This window comes from Pangasianodon hypophthalmus, chromosome 26, assembly GCF_027358585.1.
Source record: "Pangasianodon hypophthalmus isolate fPanHyp1 chromosome 26, fPanHyp1.pri, whole genome shotgun sequence".
NCBI lineage: Eukaryota > Metazoa > Chordata > Actinopteri > Siluriformes > Pangasiidae > Pangasianodon > Pangasianodon hypophthalmus.
Window position 1 is genome coordinate 19768508 of NC_069735.1, and position 20227 is coordinate 19788734.

The 20227-nt window shown below is 44.0% G+C and overlaps 1 protein-coding gene across 2 annotated transcripts in view; it reads right to left on the reverse strand.

Annotated features, from left to right (window-relative positions):
• Positions 1 to 20227, reverse strand: part of LOC113524847 (integrin alpha-M) — a 72141-nt gene that overhangs the window by 47193 nt on the left and 4721 nt on the right. For both annotated transcript variants that reach the window (XM_053229770.1, XM_053229771.1), the window contains exons 2-10: positions 16722 to 16839; positions 15903 to 15997; positions 15752 to 15819; positions 12670 to 12781; positions 7328 to 7458; positions 5583 to 5725; positions 3232 to 3379; positions 2939 to 3077; positions 2012 to 2076 (exon numbers count right to left, since the gene is read on the reverse strand). In XM_053229770.1, coding sequence (XP_053085745.1) covers positions 2012 to 2076; positions 2939 to 3077; positions 3232 to 3379; positions 5583 to 5725; positions 7328 to 7458; positions 12670 to 12781; positions 15752 to 15819; positions 15903 to 15997; positions 16722 to 16839 — 1019 coding nt within the window. The remainder of the gene's footprint in view (positions 1 to 2011; positions 2077 to 2938; positions 3078 to 3231; positions 3380 to 5582; positions 5726 to 7327; positions 7459 to 12669; positions 12782 to 15751; positions 15820 to 15902; positions 15998 to 16721; positions 16840 to 20227) is intronic.

The window sequence follows — 20227 nt, forward strand, 5'->3', positions numbered from 1 at the left end:
TATTGTATTTTGGGAGAGTTATGACAGACAGTGTCGAAAGTAGAATTAAGATCAAGTAATAGAAGAACAGAAAGAGAACCAGAATTACCAGAGGACATTGACAACACTTATGATGGCGGTTTCAGTACTATGGAGTGGGTGAAAGGCAGATTGAAAAGGGTCAAACAGATTATTTTGAGAAAGGAAAGATTGTAGCAGGAAAGCCACAATACCTTCCAGTATTTTGGAAATGACTGGTAATTTAGAGATAAGGTGAAAATTGAAAAGAACAGTAGGGTCTAAGTTCTTCAGAGCTATATCCCAAGTTAGGTTTTTCTAAGGACTGGAGTTACTGCCACAGTTTTAAGTGGTAAAGGGAGAGAAGCAGAAGCTAAAGATTTGTTTATGAGATGTGAGAAACAATGTGAGAAAAAATAGGAGCAGGATCAAGTTGGCAAGATGAAGAATTGGATTTCAGTATTAAGTCACTGATAGAAGAGTGGTTCATAAGTGTAAAACTAGACAAATATTGATGACAGTGGTCAGGCATAAAACTAAAATCTGAGGCCTCATTTATAAGGCACTGCTTTATTAATAATTGTAGAAACATAGTGATACCATGCAGAGTTCAGGGCAATTTTGTATGTTCAGGTGTTCAATGAGATTACATATTACAGATTACGGAGTTACAGAAGATCTGCCCCATCTTATGCAAAGACCACCAATCTCACCATTGTATGCCAATTCTCTAATACAATATGATTCATTCCCCTTTCGGCTGTACCGTTTGCATTTGCAACTGCATTTATTTAAAAAAGTGTTTCATCACTTCAGCATACCTGAGAACATTTTATGAGACCTTTTATGGAGAAGCCAATGGAGTTGATGGTAGCCTTACCTCAGTCTACCACCCAAGTGTCCATTAATTTGTTGCCCAGATCCCATTACGCTCAGTGGGCAGAAATAGCAAAAACTCCCTCATTCGCTCATCCACAGGTCTCGCCCCTTTGGAGTGTCTCACAGGATACCAACCTCCCATAGTTCCTTTGGACTCATCCATCACTGAACCTAGCAATTGATGACTGTGTCAAGCACAGCTGTTTCAGAGGAAAGTACCTGGGTACAGCTAAGGACATCCTTGACCACGGACTCATCAAGAACCTCCACTACATGCGGCCAATCATGGCTGCTCCTCATTCTTGGGGTCATTCTTGTAGTTATGGACTCTTCTGAGAAGGGCGGAGTGTCGGGGGTGCTGTCATGACTACCGCTGTGTCTGTAAACTCCCAAAACCATCAGCCACTCGCCAGTCATCTGCGTACTGAATGTATATGTCTATAGCTCATTCCAGTGCACTCACACTCTCTATATATTTATCTCAGTTGATTCCACTAATGCTAAGTCTTGTTTGTATTTACTGCCTACATGTCTAAATCTTTTTCTTATTCAAGATATCCATAGTTTACTTTGGTGTATGACCCATGCTCTGTTTTTGTTTTCACATTTGTTTTTTTTTCTGTTATTTCCCTAGTCTGTTTTGTTTGCCTAGTATTGACTTTGACATTCTGGTTTTCAGGCTGTTTTGCTTCTGCTTATTTGGTTTTTGGATTTTTTTGCTTTACGTTGTTCAACATTACAGTCTCTGATTGCACCCTACATTTGTCTCTGCCCTTGGTCTTGTTGATGACAATGTGTTTAGACGGATGAGGTGAGTGTTTTTGTAGACAGATGCAGTGAATGGTGTGAGTTTAGACAGATGTGGTGAATGGTGTGTGTTTAGACAGATGCGGTGAATGGCGTGTGTTTAGACAGATGTGGTGAATGGCGTGTGTTTAGACAGATGCGGTGAATGGTGTGTTTAGACAGATGTGGTGAATGGCGTTTGTTTAGACAGATGCGGTGAATGGCGTGTGTTTAGACAGATGCGGTGAATGGCGTGTGTTTAGACAGATGTGGTGAATGGCGTGTGTTTAGACAGATGCGGTGAATGGCGTGTGTTTAGACAGATGTTTGTCTGATGTATGATCAGTACCTTGTCACTGGCAGCACTGAATCCACTCTGAGACAGCTCTTCTCTATAGTTCCTTCCCTGAGCTCCTGAAGACAAAAACCCCATTATTCATTAGCAACATTTACTTTTTTAATTTACTTTTTTTTTCACAAAACACTTTCAGTCATGTAACTTTAAACTTTTATATTTTATTCATTTTTATCCAAAGCAACCTGAGCAGCATAACTGACCTGAAGGTACATGAGTGCACACAGAGCCTGTCACAAATTCCTCCTCTCATTCTCATTCCTCCTCTCCTTCTTCTTCTTATTCTCATTCCTCCTCTCATTCTCATTCCTCCTCTCATTCTCATTGCAAAGCATTATTGCCGCCTTTGTCCTATTAGTACTGAAATTTCCTGAATGTTCTCACCGGTCCCTGTTTAGCCCTCAATTATTTTGTTTATTTAAACCCTGTAGTATCTTTATATTTGCCAAGTACTTAAATTAGCACTTTGTTATTTTAAAAAAATCCTTCTCTTGTGTTTTTCTGTGCTAACATACTGTACTTCCTGTAGTAACCTCCCCCTGTAGTACTCTTAGTCCCTGACCTAGTGAACTAGCATGAGGATGTGTTTTTTGATAGAGAATAAAAACTCTTCTCTAAATTGCTCTGAATAAGGGCATCTACCAAATGCCATGCATGTAAATGTAAATGAAAGATTCAAGGTCTTATCGTGGATTTGTATAGATACGTTATGAGGTGTATTTTCCCGTTTCCTGTTCATTCTGGTTTTTGTCTCTTGCTCATGTTTTAGATTTGATCATGGATTATCCCTGTTTGATGTTACCTGCCTCTTCTCTGGAATATTGTTGATGATTATTGGATTTGCCCTTTATTACTAAACATGCTAAGTATATACACACAAACACACACACACACAAAACTATTTTAAAGTGTTTTTATTACCCTCGATGCCATAGATCTTATTTTGCAGTTTATCCAGAAGTCCATTTAGTCCATCGTAGTTTTCAATCCTGAAGATGTTGCTCTCTTTCGGCTCTGAGGCAAGTTTATTCAGCTTCTCAAAATTGTCTATTTTCCCCACCTAATGATCAAAAACATCTTCATTACAGCATCAGTGAGGAGGAAGAGAGATGATGAATGGACTGATGAATGATGGATGGTGGAGATGATGGATGGATGGATGGATGGAGAGATGATAGGATGGAAGAGTGGTGTGTTTGCATTAGTGTACTCACCCCGATGATAAAGCGAGCGATGTTGAGTTTCTCACAGCGCTGTATCTCGTTAGTGTTTATATCAGAAGGACTTCCATCTGTGATGATGACCAGGGCTTTAGTAGCCTCAGGATCTGCACCGGACTCCACATTATTAAACAAATTCTTACTGGAAAATGAACACACACACCGAAACTCCACATTACCATTCTCACTGAAATTCTCTACAAACAGAAATTCTGTATAAACTACATTAAGCAGGTCAGGCTGGATTAATTCATTAACATATACTGTATGTTTACTTTTATACAGTACTATGAAGTCTTAGGCACATTTTTTTAAATTCAAATTTTATCTTAGATGATTATTTTATGATTTGTACATTATTGAGCCAGTAAAAAAGTTCCAAACATTACTTTTCCAACAAACCTCACTGTTACAGAAAAATGTCAAAGTATCTATTTATCCGTTATCTATTAAAAATTTTTAAAAAAAGTAACAATACATAACACACCACTTTTTTAAAAAAAAACAAAGAATTTGAGTTTTCTCTGCAAAAACAGAAACAAGTGTGCCAGTCTCCACAAGAGCTCTGGCAGTTCTCCAAGATGATCAATAAAACTTCACAGCTAATTTCCTTATAAACCTGCACAAATTGTACCTGAGACCACTGGTGCATTTTACAAAAGCAAAGCATTATCACCCCAAATATAGACTTTGTTTAGTTTATTACTGTTTACTGCTCTTTATAGTAGATATTTTAATGTAGAATGCTTTACAGCATTTCGGTACATGTGCCCAGCACTTTTGCACACTTCAGTATGTTTATAGTATATGTTTATATGCTTGTTTTATATGTTTTTGATTATAATATATTTATTTATACACATTTATATGTAAGGAATAACACAGACCTTGCGGTCTTATGAAAATAATCCAAGTTGGGGTGGTGTGATAAGGCCTGACACAAAGTGGAGTTACTATGACGACCCTGAAGGGGATTATTTTCATATAACCACTTGGTCTGTCACGTGTTATTCCACTTATACCACAAAGACTTGAGACAAATTAGTTCCTGTTGTCATTTACAAAAAACACAACTTGTCAACTTGTTACCGAGAAACCGCAAAGCATAAACTCGTGAAAACTGAAAACTTACAGCTAAGAAGCATAAACTTGTGAAGATGTTGGGAAACTGAAAACTTACAGCTTTACCTATGACTGTTACAAAGCACTGACACTGGAGACTCCTTCCATAAATGTTAAATAAATGTCTCCTTACAAAAAGCTTCACCACATCATTGATTATATGTTTTTATTTGTTTTTAATCTATTTATTATTAGCCATACATTACAGTTTGTGGATTCTCTGTGTATAAGCTGTTACTATAGAAACAATAACATACCTTATTATAATAAGTGCATTAAACTTGATGTTTATGCTACAGCCGAAGCTACTGTCTGAGGCATGCTGTTATATAAAATTAATTCACACCTTCTGTCCAATAAATATTTATAGTTATGGTAGTGGTGGCATTGTCGATTGTCAGCTGTAGACGGAGAGGAGGCAAGTCGAACTGGCAGGTAACACATGATGATTCTCACCTGTGTCTTATTACCACCAGTCTACTTATTTGTGTCTTTTTGTGCTTTTAGTGTCTCCCATAACCAGTGAGAGAGAGAAAGAGAAAGAAAGAGAGCTGGTGGAGCTTGTGAGACTCCGACGCTGCCATGGAAGCCTCCTCACTCTGCAAGATCTTCAAGTCCCTCACTCTCCTCCACCAAACCCAACACCATGCGCTCCTCGACCTGCGCCATGAGCAGCAGCTGCACTTTGAATCCCTCTGCAGGAGCAGGCTGAGAGCCGATGGGCACTCCAGAAGTTGCTGCAGCCCACCACTCTAGAACCCCACTGTGTGAGGGTGTGGAGGAAGACTCGGGAGGCAGAATTTTAGCTGAGCTCTGGGCTTGCGTTTATTCAGGCCACGCTTTTCAGCGCACTTTCAAAAACTCAACAGACTCATGGCTTTCACTTCGTCAACTTCAAGTTCATGCTGTTCGGCGTGTTTGTGTGCATGCATGCGTGCCTCGCGAGCTCTGCCAGCTTTATCTCTCTCTCTCACACACACACACACACACAAGTTACGGGAGACAGTGAAAGCACAAATAGACACAAATAAGAAGACTGGCAGGAATAAGATACATGTGAAAATCAACACAAGTTAACTGCCAGTTCAACCCGCCTCCTCTCCGTCTACAGCTGACACTCGACCATGCCCCCTCTGCCACAATAGTATATGATATATCTATATATAATACTGTATTCATATATGTGTACAGTATATACTGTATGTTTCTATAGATATACTCACAGGGTGAAGTCAATGGCCTTGTGTGTGTTCGTGAGTGACTTCATGTGCTTTTCTTCATCAAGTTTCTTCTTCGCCATGCCATTAACATAATCTTTAAAGGTGAAAACTGTACTGAATGTCTTAGAAAACTGAACAGCAGCAAACTACACACAAACACACACACAGAGAGAGAGAGAGAGAGAGAGAGAGAGAGAGAGAGAGAAAAACATATCAATAATATTTAACATACAGTATTATGAACACTTGTGCTCCATACTGGCTATAAAAAGCACACACAGTTACAAATATTTCTACAGCATTCAGACACTAACTCTTCCTGTCCATAATTTTATCTCATTTTTTCTTCCATGTATTTGTTCATGTTTTGCTGCCAAAATGTGTTTGATTTTGTTGATAGACATGTATACTTGTCACAAAGTAGAACCTTCTGGGCTTCACTCCCTCTGCAACTGGATCCTGACTTCCTGACTGAATGGCCACAGACCAATCAGATTAGATACAACACTTCCTGCACCATCACACTGAGCACTGGCACACCCTGGGGATGCATGCACAGCCACTTGCTGTTCACAAAGATAATGCATGACTGTACTGCAAGGCACAGCTCCAAACCACATCATCAAGTTTGCAGATGATACCACAGTAGTGGGACTCATCAGCAGCAACAACAAGACAGCATACAGAGTCGAGATGGAGCTGCTAGTGGAATGACATCAGCTCAACAATCTGTCTCGTAATGTTGACAAGACAAATGAGATGATAGTGGACTTCATGAAGACCAGTGTGCACCACTCACCACTCCTCATCCATGGGTCTCCTGTAGAGACAGTGTTGACCTGTAAGTTTCTCAGAGTGCACACATTTGATGACTTAACCTGGTCTTACAACACCATGCCCCTGGCCAGAAAAATCCAGCAACCACAGTAGTGTAGAAAAGTCCAGCAGTGCCTCCATTTCCTATAAGCCAACTGAGGAGCTACACTCTGCTCCATATCCTCACCACATTTCACAGGGGCATCATAAAGATTGTGCTCACCAGCTGCATCACTGTCTGGCATGATAACTACAGCGCATCAGACTGCAAAATCCTATAGTAAATAGTGAAGAACATCATGGGGGTCTCTCTGTCTCCACTACAGGACATCTATCATAAAAGCTGCCCAGAAAAGCCACCAGAATAGTGTCTGACCCCTCTCTCCCATAAACTCTTCATCCCTCTGCCATCTAGCAGAAGATACCAAAGTGTCCCGACCGCCAGATTCTGGAACAGCTTCATCCCACAAACTGTCAGGATCCTTAAACTGTGTCACATCAGCCTCTCTCGAAATTAACAGACAAAACTCCCATCATGAACTAGTTGCTTTAATCACTAAGCACCCTGCCTCCTTATCTTTCTCTTTTTCATCACTACGCCACATTCATAAATACACACTCAGGAATATCGTGCACTGTCCACCTGTACCACTAATACCTGTCATTTACGTACGGCACTATAGTCATTTTATTTCTAACACTCAGGGACTTCTATGCTGCACCAGTAGCAGTGTTGAACACACATACTGTATGTTTACATTGTTACAACAGATAACAGTTGTGTTGTTTGTTGTGTTGCGAGAAGAGATCTGAAGGAAGAAGAAAATATCAGGATCACACTCAAAAGAAATAAAGACTTAAGGAAAAACAGACACAGTGTGTGCAGTGTGTTGTGGTGTGTAGTGCGGTGTGGTGTTGTGTTGTGTGTTCACCTCGATGGATGAGTTTTTGAGTTTTGTTACAACGTCCCATATGAATTTTTTATTCTTATCAAAGTCGGAGGCTTGCATGCTGCTGGAGCCATCGAAAAGGAAGACCAGGTTCACTTTACCCCTCGTGCACTCTGTGAAGAAACAGCACAATAACTATATATATGTATAGAAATATACAGTACTGTGCAAAAGTCTTAATCACCCTATTTGTTTTTTAGTACAAACCTTGTTATAGATTTTTATTTTATGACTTCTACATTATTGATTCAATACAAAAAACTTTTTAGATTCTGAACATTAGTTCCTCTTCAGGAACTCAAGCTGCGTCAAAACGCTATGGGCCTTCAGCATGACCACGCTCTGAATCACGTGTGCAATCAGTCCATGAATGGGCGAGGCGTCACAGGCGGGGTGACGTAGCGACCCGGAAGCTTAAAAGCACAAGCGGTGGGCGCCGCGCCAGCTTTCTGTCATTCAGCAAGTGCTCTGTGTGTATTGCCTGTCTATTTTGTATTGTCTGTCTATTTTGTATTGTTTGTCCTGAGAGATAACAATGCCCAAGTCAAAAGATAAGACTAAGCATAAGGGCGAGAGCGGACAGCATTTTAGGCTGTGTGTTCCTCCCTGCCCGCGCTACATTACGTGCGGGGATACACACAGCCTATGCGTTGTCTGCTTGGGAGCGGAGCATGCAGAGTCGGCTCTCGAGGGAGCTGGCTGCTCGCATTGCAAGCGTTTGCCACTGCGTGCGCTTCGCTCCCGGAAGGAGGGAGCCTTCACTCGCATTCCTCGCGGTGCCGGCCCCGCTTCTGCCGAGGCAGAGCGGCGGTTAAGCTTGTGGGGTTCGCAGATGGATTTGGCAGAGGGAATGGAGATGGGCGAGTCCCTTTCTCCTTCCTCGCCCACCAGATTCATTGTCCGCTCTCTGGGATCGGAAGCCCGCTCTGCGGTTTCTTCCCCTCGGGGAGTGGGCTCGGCGCTCCGCCTGTCTTCCTCCGAGGAGGTTGACGTGGAGGGCGCCGATTATGATTCTCCCCCGCAGTCTCCCCAGTATGAGGAGCTACTGGAGGTGGTTTCGCAGGCCGTCGCTAAGCTTAATATTGACTGGCCCGCCGAGACACGGGTTGAGCCGCAGAAGAGTAAATTATGCGGAGTAAACCGCCACCTCCACGCCGGAGCCTGCCTTTTTTCCCCGACCTCCACACCGAGGTGTCGAGGTCATGGGGGGGGGCTTTTTCGGCCCGTTTATTCAGTCCCGCCTCTTCCTATTATGCCAATGTGGCGGGGCTGGATGATTCTGGTGGAACAGACGCTGGCTAGCTATCTATCCTCTGGCACGGCATCGTCACTGAAGGCTCCGGCGCTGCCCTCCAGGCCCCTGAGGAACACCTCAGTGCTGGTCAGCAAAGGGTACTCGGCAGCAGGTCAGGCTGGTGCGTGCTTGCACACCATGGCAGTTCTGCAGGCATACCAGGCTGACCTGCTTAAAGAGCTAGATGAGGACGTGGAGATGACGTCTGAGCATGTCACTGAGCTCAGACAGGCCGCTGATCTGTCTCTCCGAGCCACCAAGGAGACCGCTCGTGTTATCGGCAGGTCTATGGCAGCACTGGTGGCGGTGGAGAGACATCTTTGGTTGACCCTGTGTACACCTCATCATACGGCACCCGTTTCACCTCAGTGCCCTCGGGAAGTCGATCTGCCAACCCTGCCACCTATGGTGCTTCAGGGCACAGCGGTCTCCGGCGAGCGCTTCTCTCAGCGGTACTGGGAGGCTTGCTGCCTCTTCGGAGGTCTCAGGAGCGGCTAGTTCGGTCGTTCCCTGCCGGTTCACCGCTTCAGGGCACCGAGCTAGCTGCTCTTGTTGCACCAGAGGTCAGTCTCGTGAGGCTGATTCCCTTAGTAGGCTATTTGGCAGCGTGGAAACTTCTGCCAAATGTGTCCCAATGGGTCATGCATACTGTAGTGAAAGGCTACCGAATCCTATTCGGTTCTCCTCCGCCTCGTTTTTGCGGGATTCTGCACACTCTGGTGGGTCCCGAGCAGGCTCTGGTAATGGAGAAGGAGGTGAACACTCTCCTGAGGAAGGAGGCCATCGAGGTGGTCCCTCCTCACGACAGAGAGTCCGGGTTCTACAGCCGGTACTTCATCGTTCCCAAGAAGGGTGGGGGGCTGCGTCCCATCTTGGATCTGCGGCATTTGAACTGCTCAGTCGCACGACTGAAGTTCAAGATGCTCACGATCAAACAAGTCGTGTCTCAGATCAGCTCCGAGGACTGGTTTGTCACGATCGATCTAAAAGACGCATATTTCCATATCTCCATCCTTCCCCAACACAGGAAGTTCCTGAGGTTTGCTTTCGGGGGCAAAGCTTACCAATATCGGGTTCTTCCATTCGGCCTAGCACTCTCACCCCGCACCTTCACAAAGTGTGTGGATGCTGCTCTGGCTCCTATGTGACTCCAGGGCATCCGCATACTGAACTATATCGACGATTGGTTGATATTAGCTCGATCGGAGCAGGTGGCGGCATCACCCACATGAAAGAGCTGGGGTTAAGACTGAATGCCGAGAAAAGTGTGCTTTCTCCAGTACAGAGAATCACTTATCTGGGCGTGGTGTGGGATTCAACCACGATGCAGGCACGTCTGTCTCCTGCTCGGATCGAGTCGATCCTCACTGCAGTCGCGAGAGTGAGAGAAGGCCGGTCACTCACTGTGAAGCAGTTCCAGAAACTGCTGGGTCTGATGGCAGCTGCGTCCAACGTGATACCTTTTGGCCTGCTGTACATGAGACCCCTACAGTGGTGGCTCAAGACCAGGGGGTTCTCCCTGAGGGGAAACCCACTCCGCGTGATCAAGGTCACGCGGCGGTGCCTACGTGCCTTAGACATGTGGAGGGAACCTTGGTTCTTGTCCCAGGGCCCGGTGCTGGGAGCTCCTTGTCGTCGCGTAACGCTAGCAACAGATGCATCTCTCACCGGATGGGGAGTGGTCATGAGTGGCCGCCATCTCACCTGGCACATCAACTGCCTGGAGATGCTGGCTGTGTTTCTAGCATTGAAACCCTTCACCGACAACACGGCAGTGGTCTCTTATATCAACCACCAGGGAGGTCTGCTTTCGTGCCCCCTTTACAGGCTGGCGCTTCAGATCCTTGTGTGGTCCCAGGCGAAACTCCTCTCTCTGAGAGCGGTTTACATACCCGGCCATCTCAATATGGGAACAGACGCCCTGTCGAGGCAGGGACCAGTGCCCGGGGAATGGAGGCTCCACCCCGAGGTGGTGGAGCAGATATGGAGAGTGTTTGGCCGGGCTCAGGTGGATCTGTTTGCGACTCAAGAGACATCGCACTGTCCCCTCTGGTTCTCTCTGACTCATCCAGCTCCTCTCAGACTGGATGCTATGGTACAGATGTGGCCAAGGCCGCGTTTGTATGCCTTTCCCCCTGTTCTGGAGAGAGTGCGCCGGGACGGTGTCCATCTGTTGCTAGTAGCCCTGTTCTGGCCAGGCCGAGTATGGTTCTTGGACCTGATTTCCCTTCTCAACGGCTCTCCATGGGAGATTCCCATCAGGAGGGATCTCCTCTCACAGGCAGGGGGTGCCATCTTCCACCCCTGCCCCGAGTTGTGGAAGCTGTGGGTGTGGCCTCTGAGGGGGAACAACTCATAGCTTCCGGTCTCTCAGCCGAGGTTGTTGAGACCATTCTCCAATCCAGAGCTCCCTCAACGAGGAAACTGTACGCCTTGAAGTGGAAACTTTTCACTTCCTGGTGCGGAGACCACCGGCTTGACCCAGTTAACTGCCCAATTGGTACAGTGCTGGAGCTTCTGCAGGCCCGTTTCTCTGCAGGGTTGACCCACTCCCCCCTGAAGGTTTACGTGGCGGCCATTGCGGCCTACCACGCCCCTCTCGGTGGTCAGTCTGTGGGCAGACACCCCCTGGTTACACGTTTCCTCCACGGTGCGCTGAGGCTCAGGCCTCCGGTGCAATCCCGTGTCCCTCTGTGGGACCTGGCCGTGGTGTTAGAGGCTCTCTGTAAACCCCCCTTCGAGCCTATAGAGGAGATTTCTGACCGTCTTTTGACCTTAAAGACTGCCTTTGTTTTGGCTATTTCCTCTCTTAAGAGAGTTGGGGATCTTCAGGCCCTCTCAGTGGCCCCCTCTTATTTAGACTTTGCACCCAGTCTGGCCAAAGCGTTTCTATATGCTCGAGCGGGTTATGTACCGAAAGTTCCCTCCTCGACACCACGGCCGGTCGTACTGCAGGCCTTCTGTCCTCCTCCCATTTGGGAGCCCGACCATCGGAGGCTTAATTGTATGTGCCCAGTGCGAGCACTGGATGCGTATGTCCACAGAGCTGCCCTGTGGAGAAGGGCAGACCAATTGTTTGTGTGCTTTGGTCACCCTAAGAGGGGTCTTCCGGCTACTAAGCAGACGGTGGATCGTGGATGCCATTTGGCCTACGAGTCCTCTGGTTTCCCCTCGCCCTTGGGGGTCAAGGCTCACTCCACGAGAAGCGTGGCGGCCTCTAGGGCCTTTTTGGCAGGTGTTTCCATGCAGGACATCTGCGATGCTGCGGGTTGGTCCACGCCCCTGACGTTTGCCAGGTTTTATGGCCTGGATATGTGAGCCACTACCAGCTCTTCTGTACTCTTGCCCTAGCTGTGCCTTTTCCACACTAGGCAGGGATTTGTAAGTCTGGCGGGGTGGGCATACTCGTTCCCATAGCATTTCGACGCAGCTCGAGTTCCTGAAGGGGAACGTCTCTAGGTTACGCATGTAACCATGGTTCCCCGAGGGAACGCAGCAGATTCCATAAGAGACACTTTTCAGATAAAAACATAATGAAGGCTGCTGGGTTTCGCTGCAGTAATAAGAAGCGAGTCGACAGTCAAAGTCTCCAGAAGAACTGTGGCTGCTTCTGCAAGATGCTCAGTAACACTTACAGGTCATTTCCTTATAAAACTGCACACACTGCACCTGAGATACTGGTTTATTTATTTAAAGTGAAGGATCATCACATTAAATATTGACTTTGTTTCATTTATTACTGTTTACTGCTCTTTATAGGATTTTTTTAATGTAGAAACATTTAATTTCATTATTTTTGAAGGCATCTTTGCTCTACAGCATTTCTTTGCATTTGCCTAAGACTTTTGCACAGTACTGTATGTACATACATATATCTCGGAGTTTAATAGCATTTATCTCTCAGGGTTTAACAGTGTTCATGTCTCAGGGTTTAACATTGTTTATGTCTCATGGTGTAACAGTTTAAACTACAGAGTTATCACTGATTCACCCTGAACATGTTGATGGTGAGAGTGAAGAACAGTCATACCTTGGAAAGCGGCGATGTTGGTGACGGTGTTCAGCTTGCTGTTGAACTGGTAACAGATTCCATTCAGATATGAGTTTCCATCACACTCATGAGTGAAACTCGGACTGCAACTCTATATCACCAACAAAATGAAAAACAAAAATTACACTTAAAACATTGATATTTTGCTTTCATTTTTACAAAAGAATACCGTTCTTTCTATAGGACCCTTCTTTAAGAGGGACATGAGGGGAGCAGTGATTGAACTAAATCCTCTGATGAATCTCCTGTAGAAATTTGAATCTATGAAATAGAATAGAGTCTTTGCAGTTCCTTAACTGTAGTAATTGTAGCAGAACATTCTTGGATAGCAGAGAACTTTGTTTAATTCACCATTACTCCATTCTGTTTAATAGTATATCCAAGGAATGAGGTTTGGGTTGCATTAGGTTAATGAAGCATTGAACTGATGCTATGCAACAGAGCCCACATGGCATGATACAATATTCAAAGTCACCAGAGGTGGTTCTAAAGGCCGTTTTCCACTCATCCCCTTTGCTGATCCTGATGTCTTGTTGTTTTAGTGTGTCCTCAAAATATTTTACAATGACATTGTTTTCTGTGGCTGACAGTAGATGTATATGGTTTCTGTGTGGTGTGGCACCTGCAAGGAGCTCAATGGTGCCATCAAATGGTCTATGAGGTGGTAGACCATTCACCTTGGCCTTGCTGAACTCCTTGAAGTCCTGATGAAAGGAGGGAAATTCAAATTTGAAATCTGTTTCAGGACTTTCAGGACGTGGTTATAATGGTGACACTGGGCACTTAGACGCCAGTGGAATAACACTGAGACGACTAAGAGAGAATTTCCTTATCTGTCCAGGATGTATGAGGGTTGTGTCTTTGCATCAATGGGAGTCTAGGAATAATGGGCTATTTAGCATTGGTAGGTAAGGAATGATATATTCTCAAGAGCAGATGTGGATGCTTTTTCTGTCAGGAGGATGATAAATTGAGTCATCTTGTTCTGCTTGGAAATGCCATCCTGAAAACAGAAAGCCTTCACATTTACTTGGATCCCCAGCTTATTTGTCTGGGTGGGCACTTAAAAGAGGGAACATGGAGGGCAGGTGCTGCCAGTTGATTTAGCTGTGTTGTAGCATGCTAGTTGGCTGCTTAAGCTTAGCATCAATCATCAGTAACTGTAGTTGTTGCTCCCCTACGAGGTGGTCCTGAGCCTCTAGCACCTATTTCCTGTCATGCATGCATGTTGCAAACTTGTTGCAGTGACGTCTTCTGTCAGGCACCAGAGGCAGATGCAAATTGAGGAAGACTTCATTGTAACAACGTAACACATCCAAAACAATAATCAAAAGCAAGGTGAAAAAAACATGCGTCAGTCAGGCAGTCAACATACAAAGTCTCAAGGACAAAACCAAAATTAAAAAAATGGATTAACTACCCAAATAAATGACTCTCTATTTTTAACATGTGTGCTGTGCAATGAATGCTGAATGCAAAGCAGAGAAAAAGAGTGGCAGAGAGCAAAGCAAAGTGATTTTCCCTGAGAGTGTTCTATTGAGTCTGTGTGGGTCTGCAAGTATGCAAGAATAACACCAAAATAATCAAACATCATACTCTCTTACACCTGCCTCCTGAAACCTCATACTCCTAATGGCGACCAGGGTGTCATTGAGACTTTACCACTAGTCAAGATTAACAAGTCCCTATACCAGGTCCAGCAGCAGGCCATCCTCAACCTTTGCACAGAGCAGACCTGGCACTTCAAGGCCCTGGTGGCAACACAATCTAAAGTCTTACAGACATTTCCAGAGTCTGTTGCAGCCTGCCAGTACTCCATGCCAGCAGCCACTCTCGCACTTACCAAGATAATGCTGGTCAAAGGGTTTATTCAAACACTTAAAAATATGATTTGAGTGGTCCTGAAAGCCTCCAGGGGTTTTCCCCATTTTAATTACTGTACAGGCATAAGCCCCATGGCGTTTTAGATGTCATTTTGGAAAGTTGGGAGAAGGAACCTTCACAAGCAAAAATTGTTAAAGTGTTAAACTGTTAAAGTGTTAAACTCTTCAAATGTTAAAGTGTAAAATTGTAAAAGTGTTAGTGATAGTGTTAAATTGTTAAACTGTTAAAACGTTAAAGTAATAAAGTGCAGCTTTTGACACCGCTGATCATATTATTCTCTTTGATAGAGTAGAAAATGTTGTAGGCGTTAAGGGAACGGCCCTTTCCTTATTTGACTGATCGTAATCAGTTTGTAGATGTAAATGGTGACTCCCTGAGATGGGTTCTCTTTTGAGTCAGGTTCCTCTCAAGGTTTCTTCCTCATGTCATCTCAAGGAGTTTTTCACCACCATTGCCTCTGGCTTGCTCGTTAGGGATAAAAAATAAATTTAAAATTTATATCCTGATGTGGAAGCAGGGGCCTGGTTGAGTGCCGGTTTGTGAATGGGGCGGGGCCGGAGAAGGTGAGTGGTAATGATTGCACACCTGCGCGGAATCTGGCTAATTAATGTTCTGTGTTTCAGTGAGTGGAGGGGAGAAATGAGAGCCTCGAGAGAGCGAGAGCTGAGCTGCACTGAGCCGTGTGAGTGTGTGTGTGTGTGTGTGTGTGTGCGCGCGTTGATTATAATAAAACCACTGAAAAGCAAGCTAAGTATTAATGGCCAATAAAGAGACTTTTTGAGCTGTCCCAAGCCTCTCGTATCCTCATTTCCCAACCCAGAAAAGTGCCACACAGGAATTTATATATTTCTGTAAAGCTGCTTTGAGACAGTATCCATTGTTAAAAGCACTATACAAATAAAATTGAATTGAATTGTATTGAATAAAGTGTTAGTGTTAAATTGTAAACCTGTTAAAGTGTTAAAATATTAAAGTGATAGTGATAATGTTCAACTGTTAGTGTTAACCTGTAAATAACTGAGTGTTAAAGTGATAAACAGTCAAAGTCTTAAAATGTTAAGTTGTTAATTTGTTAAAGTGTTAATCTGTTAAACTGATAAAGTGATAAAGTGAAAAGTGTTAAAGTGAAGAAATGTTAACATGTTAAACTGTTAAAGTGATAAAGTGTTAAACTCACAGTGAGCGTGGCTGATGGAGACGTCCTCACTGCCATCGACATCCCAAAGAACCTGATCGCCTTCAAGTCTGAGGACCAGTACAACTTGATTAGGAGCGTGTGTGTGTGTGTGTGTGTGTGTGTGTGTGTGTGTGTGTGTGTGTGTACCTACCTGGCTGATACAAATGGCTGCAGTTTCCCTTCTCCACTGTGCATTTAAAAATCGCTCCTGATCTGTTTGCGCTTAATGGAGCGCTGACGATAATTCTAACAAACAACAACACAACAACACACAAACACAACAATATGATTTTCAGCAGCTCATCGTCTCGCCCTCCATGTAGCTGACAGAAATATAAAAGCCACATTGTTCCTGCTTTAGAGGTCGTGTATCACATCACTGGATGGATGGACAGACAGATAGACAGACATGGAGGCAGTCACATGGTCTAAACACTTTTAGCTGAGAGACTTGATCCCAAACACAGCAGATTACTCTGTTTAAATTCACATTAACAGCATTCAGCACCATGAACTCATACTAACAGGACACACACACACACACACACACACACACGCTTGAGTACTGAACACTCATGCAGTCAGAGTAACACACAGCTGCTCAGTAATACGTTTTGGTCGTCTTCATCCGCTGATGTGTAAACATTCAGTTTAACACCTTATCATATCTGCTGTCAGTGGGATCTGCTCCTGTACCTCACATCATCACCATCATCATCATCATCATCAACTGGAATACAGGTAATCCCTCCATATCTGTTATCACACGCAGGTTTTCTAACTCATGCTGATTTATATCTTTGCCAAATCTTTAAAACCAGCAGTGATCATGTATTTACAATATACAGACTGCAGGAAGACGTGGGGAAGTGCAGAGTGTTTGAGGCACAGTTCTCTTATTCATTGTGAGATTGAGACAGGTTTAGAAAAAGTGAACTTAGCGACATAAATAAATAAAGTAAATACTCACTGTTTCATCTTGTCAGACTGATATTGCAGCAGTCTGTATCCAAAAAAGTCCTCTTTATTTCCTATGAATTGCTCTGGGTTCAATACATCAATGTTAAACCCATCAGAGAGTGAGACAGCTGAGAGAGAGACAGTATGAAATAATGTTATACAGTGTTATATAGTGTGGAATAATTGACAGTGGTGAGACCGGCCATGCTGTATGGTTTAGAGACAGTGCCTGTGAGGAATAGACAGGAGTCAGAGCTAGAGGTAGCAGAGCTGAAGATGTTGAGGTTCTCTTTGGGAGTGACAAGGTTGGACAGGATTAGGAACGAGTGCATCAGGGGAACAGCTCATGTTGGACATTTGGGGGACAAAGTTAGGGAGGCCAGATTAAGATGGTTTGGACATGTTCAGAGGAGGGAGAGTGAGTATATTGGTAGGAGAATGTTGGACATGGAGCTGCCAGGCAGGAGGCAAAGAGGAAGGCCAAAGAGGAGGTATATGGAGGTAATAAATGAGGATATGAAGTTAGTGGGTGCAAGTGTTGAGGATGCAGAAGATAGGGATAGGTGGAGAGTGATGATTCGCTGTGACGACCCCTGAAGGGAAAAGCCGAAAGAAGAAGAAGAAGATAGAGAGTGGAATAATTTTATACGGTGTTATACAGTGTGGAATAATGTTATACGGTGTTATATAGTGTGGAATAATGTTATACGGTGTTATACAGTGTGGAATAATGTTATACAGTGTTATATAGTGTGGAATAATGTTATACGGTGTTATATAGTGTGGAATAATGTTATTCGGTGTTATACAGTGTGGAATAATGTTATACGGTGTTATAAAGTGTGGAATAATGTTATACGGTGTTATACAGTGTGGAATAATGTTATACGGTGTTATACAGTGTGGAATAATGTTATACGGTGTTATATAGTGTGGAATAATGTTATACGGTGTTATATAGTGTGGAATAATGTTATACGGTGTTATACAGTGTGGAATAATGTTATACGGTGTTATATAGTGTGGAATAATGTTATACGGTGTTATACAGTGTGGAATAATGTTATACGGTGTTATACAGTGTGGAATAATGTTATACGGTGTTATACAGTGTGGAATAATGTTATACGGTGTTATAAAGTGTGGAATAATGTTATTCAGTTGCATCACTGGTATCTCATAAGAATAGATGATTGTAATAAACGGTAAGAGCGGAGCTGCTGATTTCACTTTGTTCTCTTCATACAGACTTGTGATATTAACGTACACTACACAAATATCCTGCCACAGTACATCACAACTCTGTTCAAGAAACTGTTTTTTCAAGATATATGTTTGTGTTAACAAATTGTTAGCTGCTGCAACAAATAAGATGAAATAGTTTACACAGCTAAATGATGTTCCAATAACCATAAACAGCAATTAGTCCACATTTGTGTAAAACCCTGCTGTAAGAAATATAAAGAGACATTTAGGAAAATATTGTTTAAGTAATTTTTTAACATGAGCCACATCACTGAATTTAGAGGAAATCTGTTTATTATTATTATTATTATTATTATTATTATTATTATCTCAGAAATACTTCTGACTTCTGAGAGCTCAAACTGTTTATTCTTTAAATAACCACAAAGTTTTATAGGAAATGAGCCCTAACATGAAGACTAAACATGTATTATTATTATTATTATTATTATTATTATTACTATTATTATTAAATTCTTGTTTTTTTTTTTTAAACAGAGATTCTGCTGTTGACGTAGGAAATAAAGGTTGAGAGTCAGGTCAACCCAGACAACATACTTCAGTTCCCAACATGCACCGTGGCCTACAAACATGGCCGGCCCGGATTTCACTTCCCAGAACACACACACTGCCTCATTCTCAGTCACCAGACTTTTGATTATTCACACTTGATTTCAATTACTCAATTACTCTCACCCTTTAAAAGAGACTTTCATTCACACACCAGTTTTGAAGTATACACACAGCTTACCTGTGTTTCTGAAGTTACCAAGCCTGTTTATCTTTGCCACTGATATCCTTATTTGACCTTGACTTTGTTCCCTGATTTTTGTGTTTTGCCTAGCCTCGTTTATCCTGTTTGCAGTTTGCCTGACCTAAGCTGGTTCTGACTGTGACCTTGCCTAGTGTTTGCATAGACTCTTATTAAAGCTGTCTTTCGTGCAATTGCATCTGTCTCAGCCTCCATTATGTGACATAATCCTTCTCCGATAACATGTATGAAGCAGGAGATCTGGACTGGCGGCGAGCCATCAAGGACAGCTGATGGGAGAGCAGTGGTAACATTTGGAGGATCTCCACGCTAAAATTAACATTCGCTCCCAAGCCATCACTGTGACTACGCCGCCCCATGCACCAGCTTCCACAGCCTGCCCTCTGATGCCCACACTGGAAAAGTTTTCAGGTAACAAGTCCCAGTGTAAAGGTTTTTACTTCAGTGTTCTCTGTATTTTGCCAGTCACAAGGGGATGTCAGAGCCACAGAAGATCATGTGCTTCCTGAGTCTAGTCACCAGGAAAGTGCCAAAATAGGCGTTGGCAGATTAGGAGCGGGGAGTCGAACCTATGTCCTCCTTTGAGCAGTTCACGGAGCTGTTTCATCATGTGTTCAACCCCAAAATCCTCACAGAGGTGCTGTGACGAGCAGCTCACCTTCGACTGACTCTTCAACCTGGCCATCCATCTTGAACACTTGACCACAACCGTCCTACACCCCGCTTTGAGGGAGGTTCTCCAAGTGCCTGCATTCCTGCGTAACCCTGGGCCTCCCATGGATGGAGCTTCACAATCCCCAAACCTCCTCATCAGAAAAGCAACTCACCTGCTGGTCCTCCTACTGTCTGAACCACTATCTCCATGTTCCAGAGGTCACCATAGCCTCCACTTCTATAGAAAGCCCTGAAAACCAAGCCTTGTTTACCATACCTCCCGAGTACCAGCACCTGAGCGAGGTCTTCAGCAAGACTAATTCCAGCGGGCTACCTCCACATCATCCTTACAATTTTGCCATCGAGTTGTTTTCTGGAACCACTCCCCCTCTCAGCCAAGTCTATCCCCTATCTGTGGCAGAGCAGCAGGTGATGGAGGAGTACATTCAGGAGGTGTTCCAGCAAGGCTACCTCAGACCATCCACATCCCCCATGTCGACTGGGTTCTGCTCCGTGGAGAAAAAAGTGGGGGCCTCAGACCCAGTATTGACTACTCGGGGCTCAACCAGTGCACAGTTAAATACCGGTATCCTCTGCCCTTAATCCTTGCTGCCCTGGAGCAGCTTCAATCAGCCCAGTTGTTTACCGAACTAGACCTCCACAGTGCTTACAACCTGGTGCGCAATCATGAGGGGGACAAATGGAATAACAGCTTTTAGCACCACCTCTGGCCACTGTGAGTACTGCATGATGCTATATGGGCTCTCTAGCGCCCCCTCAATATTCTGATGCCTGATAGATGATGTCTTGAGGATATCATCTGGGTGCAACAGATGTGCGATTAT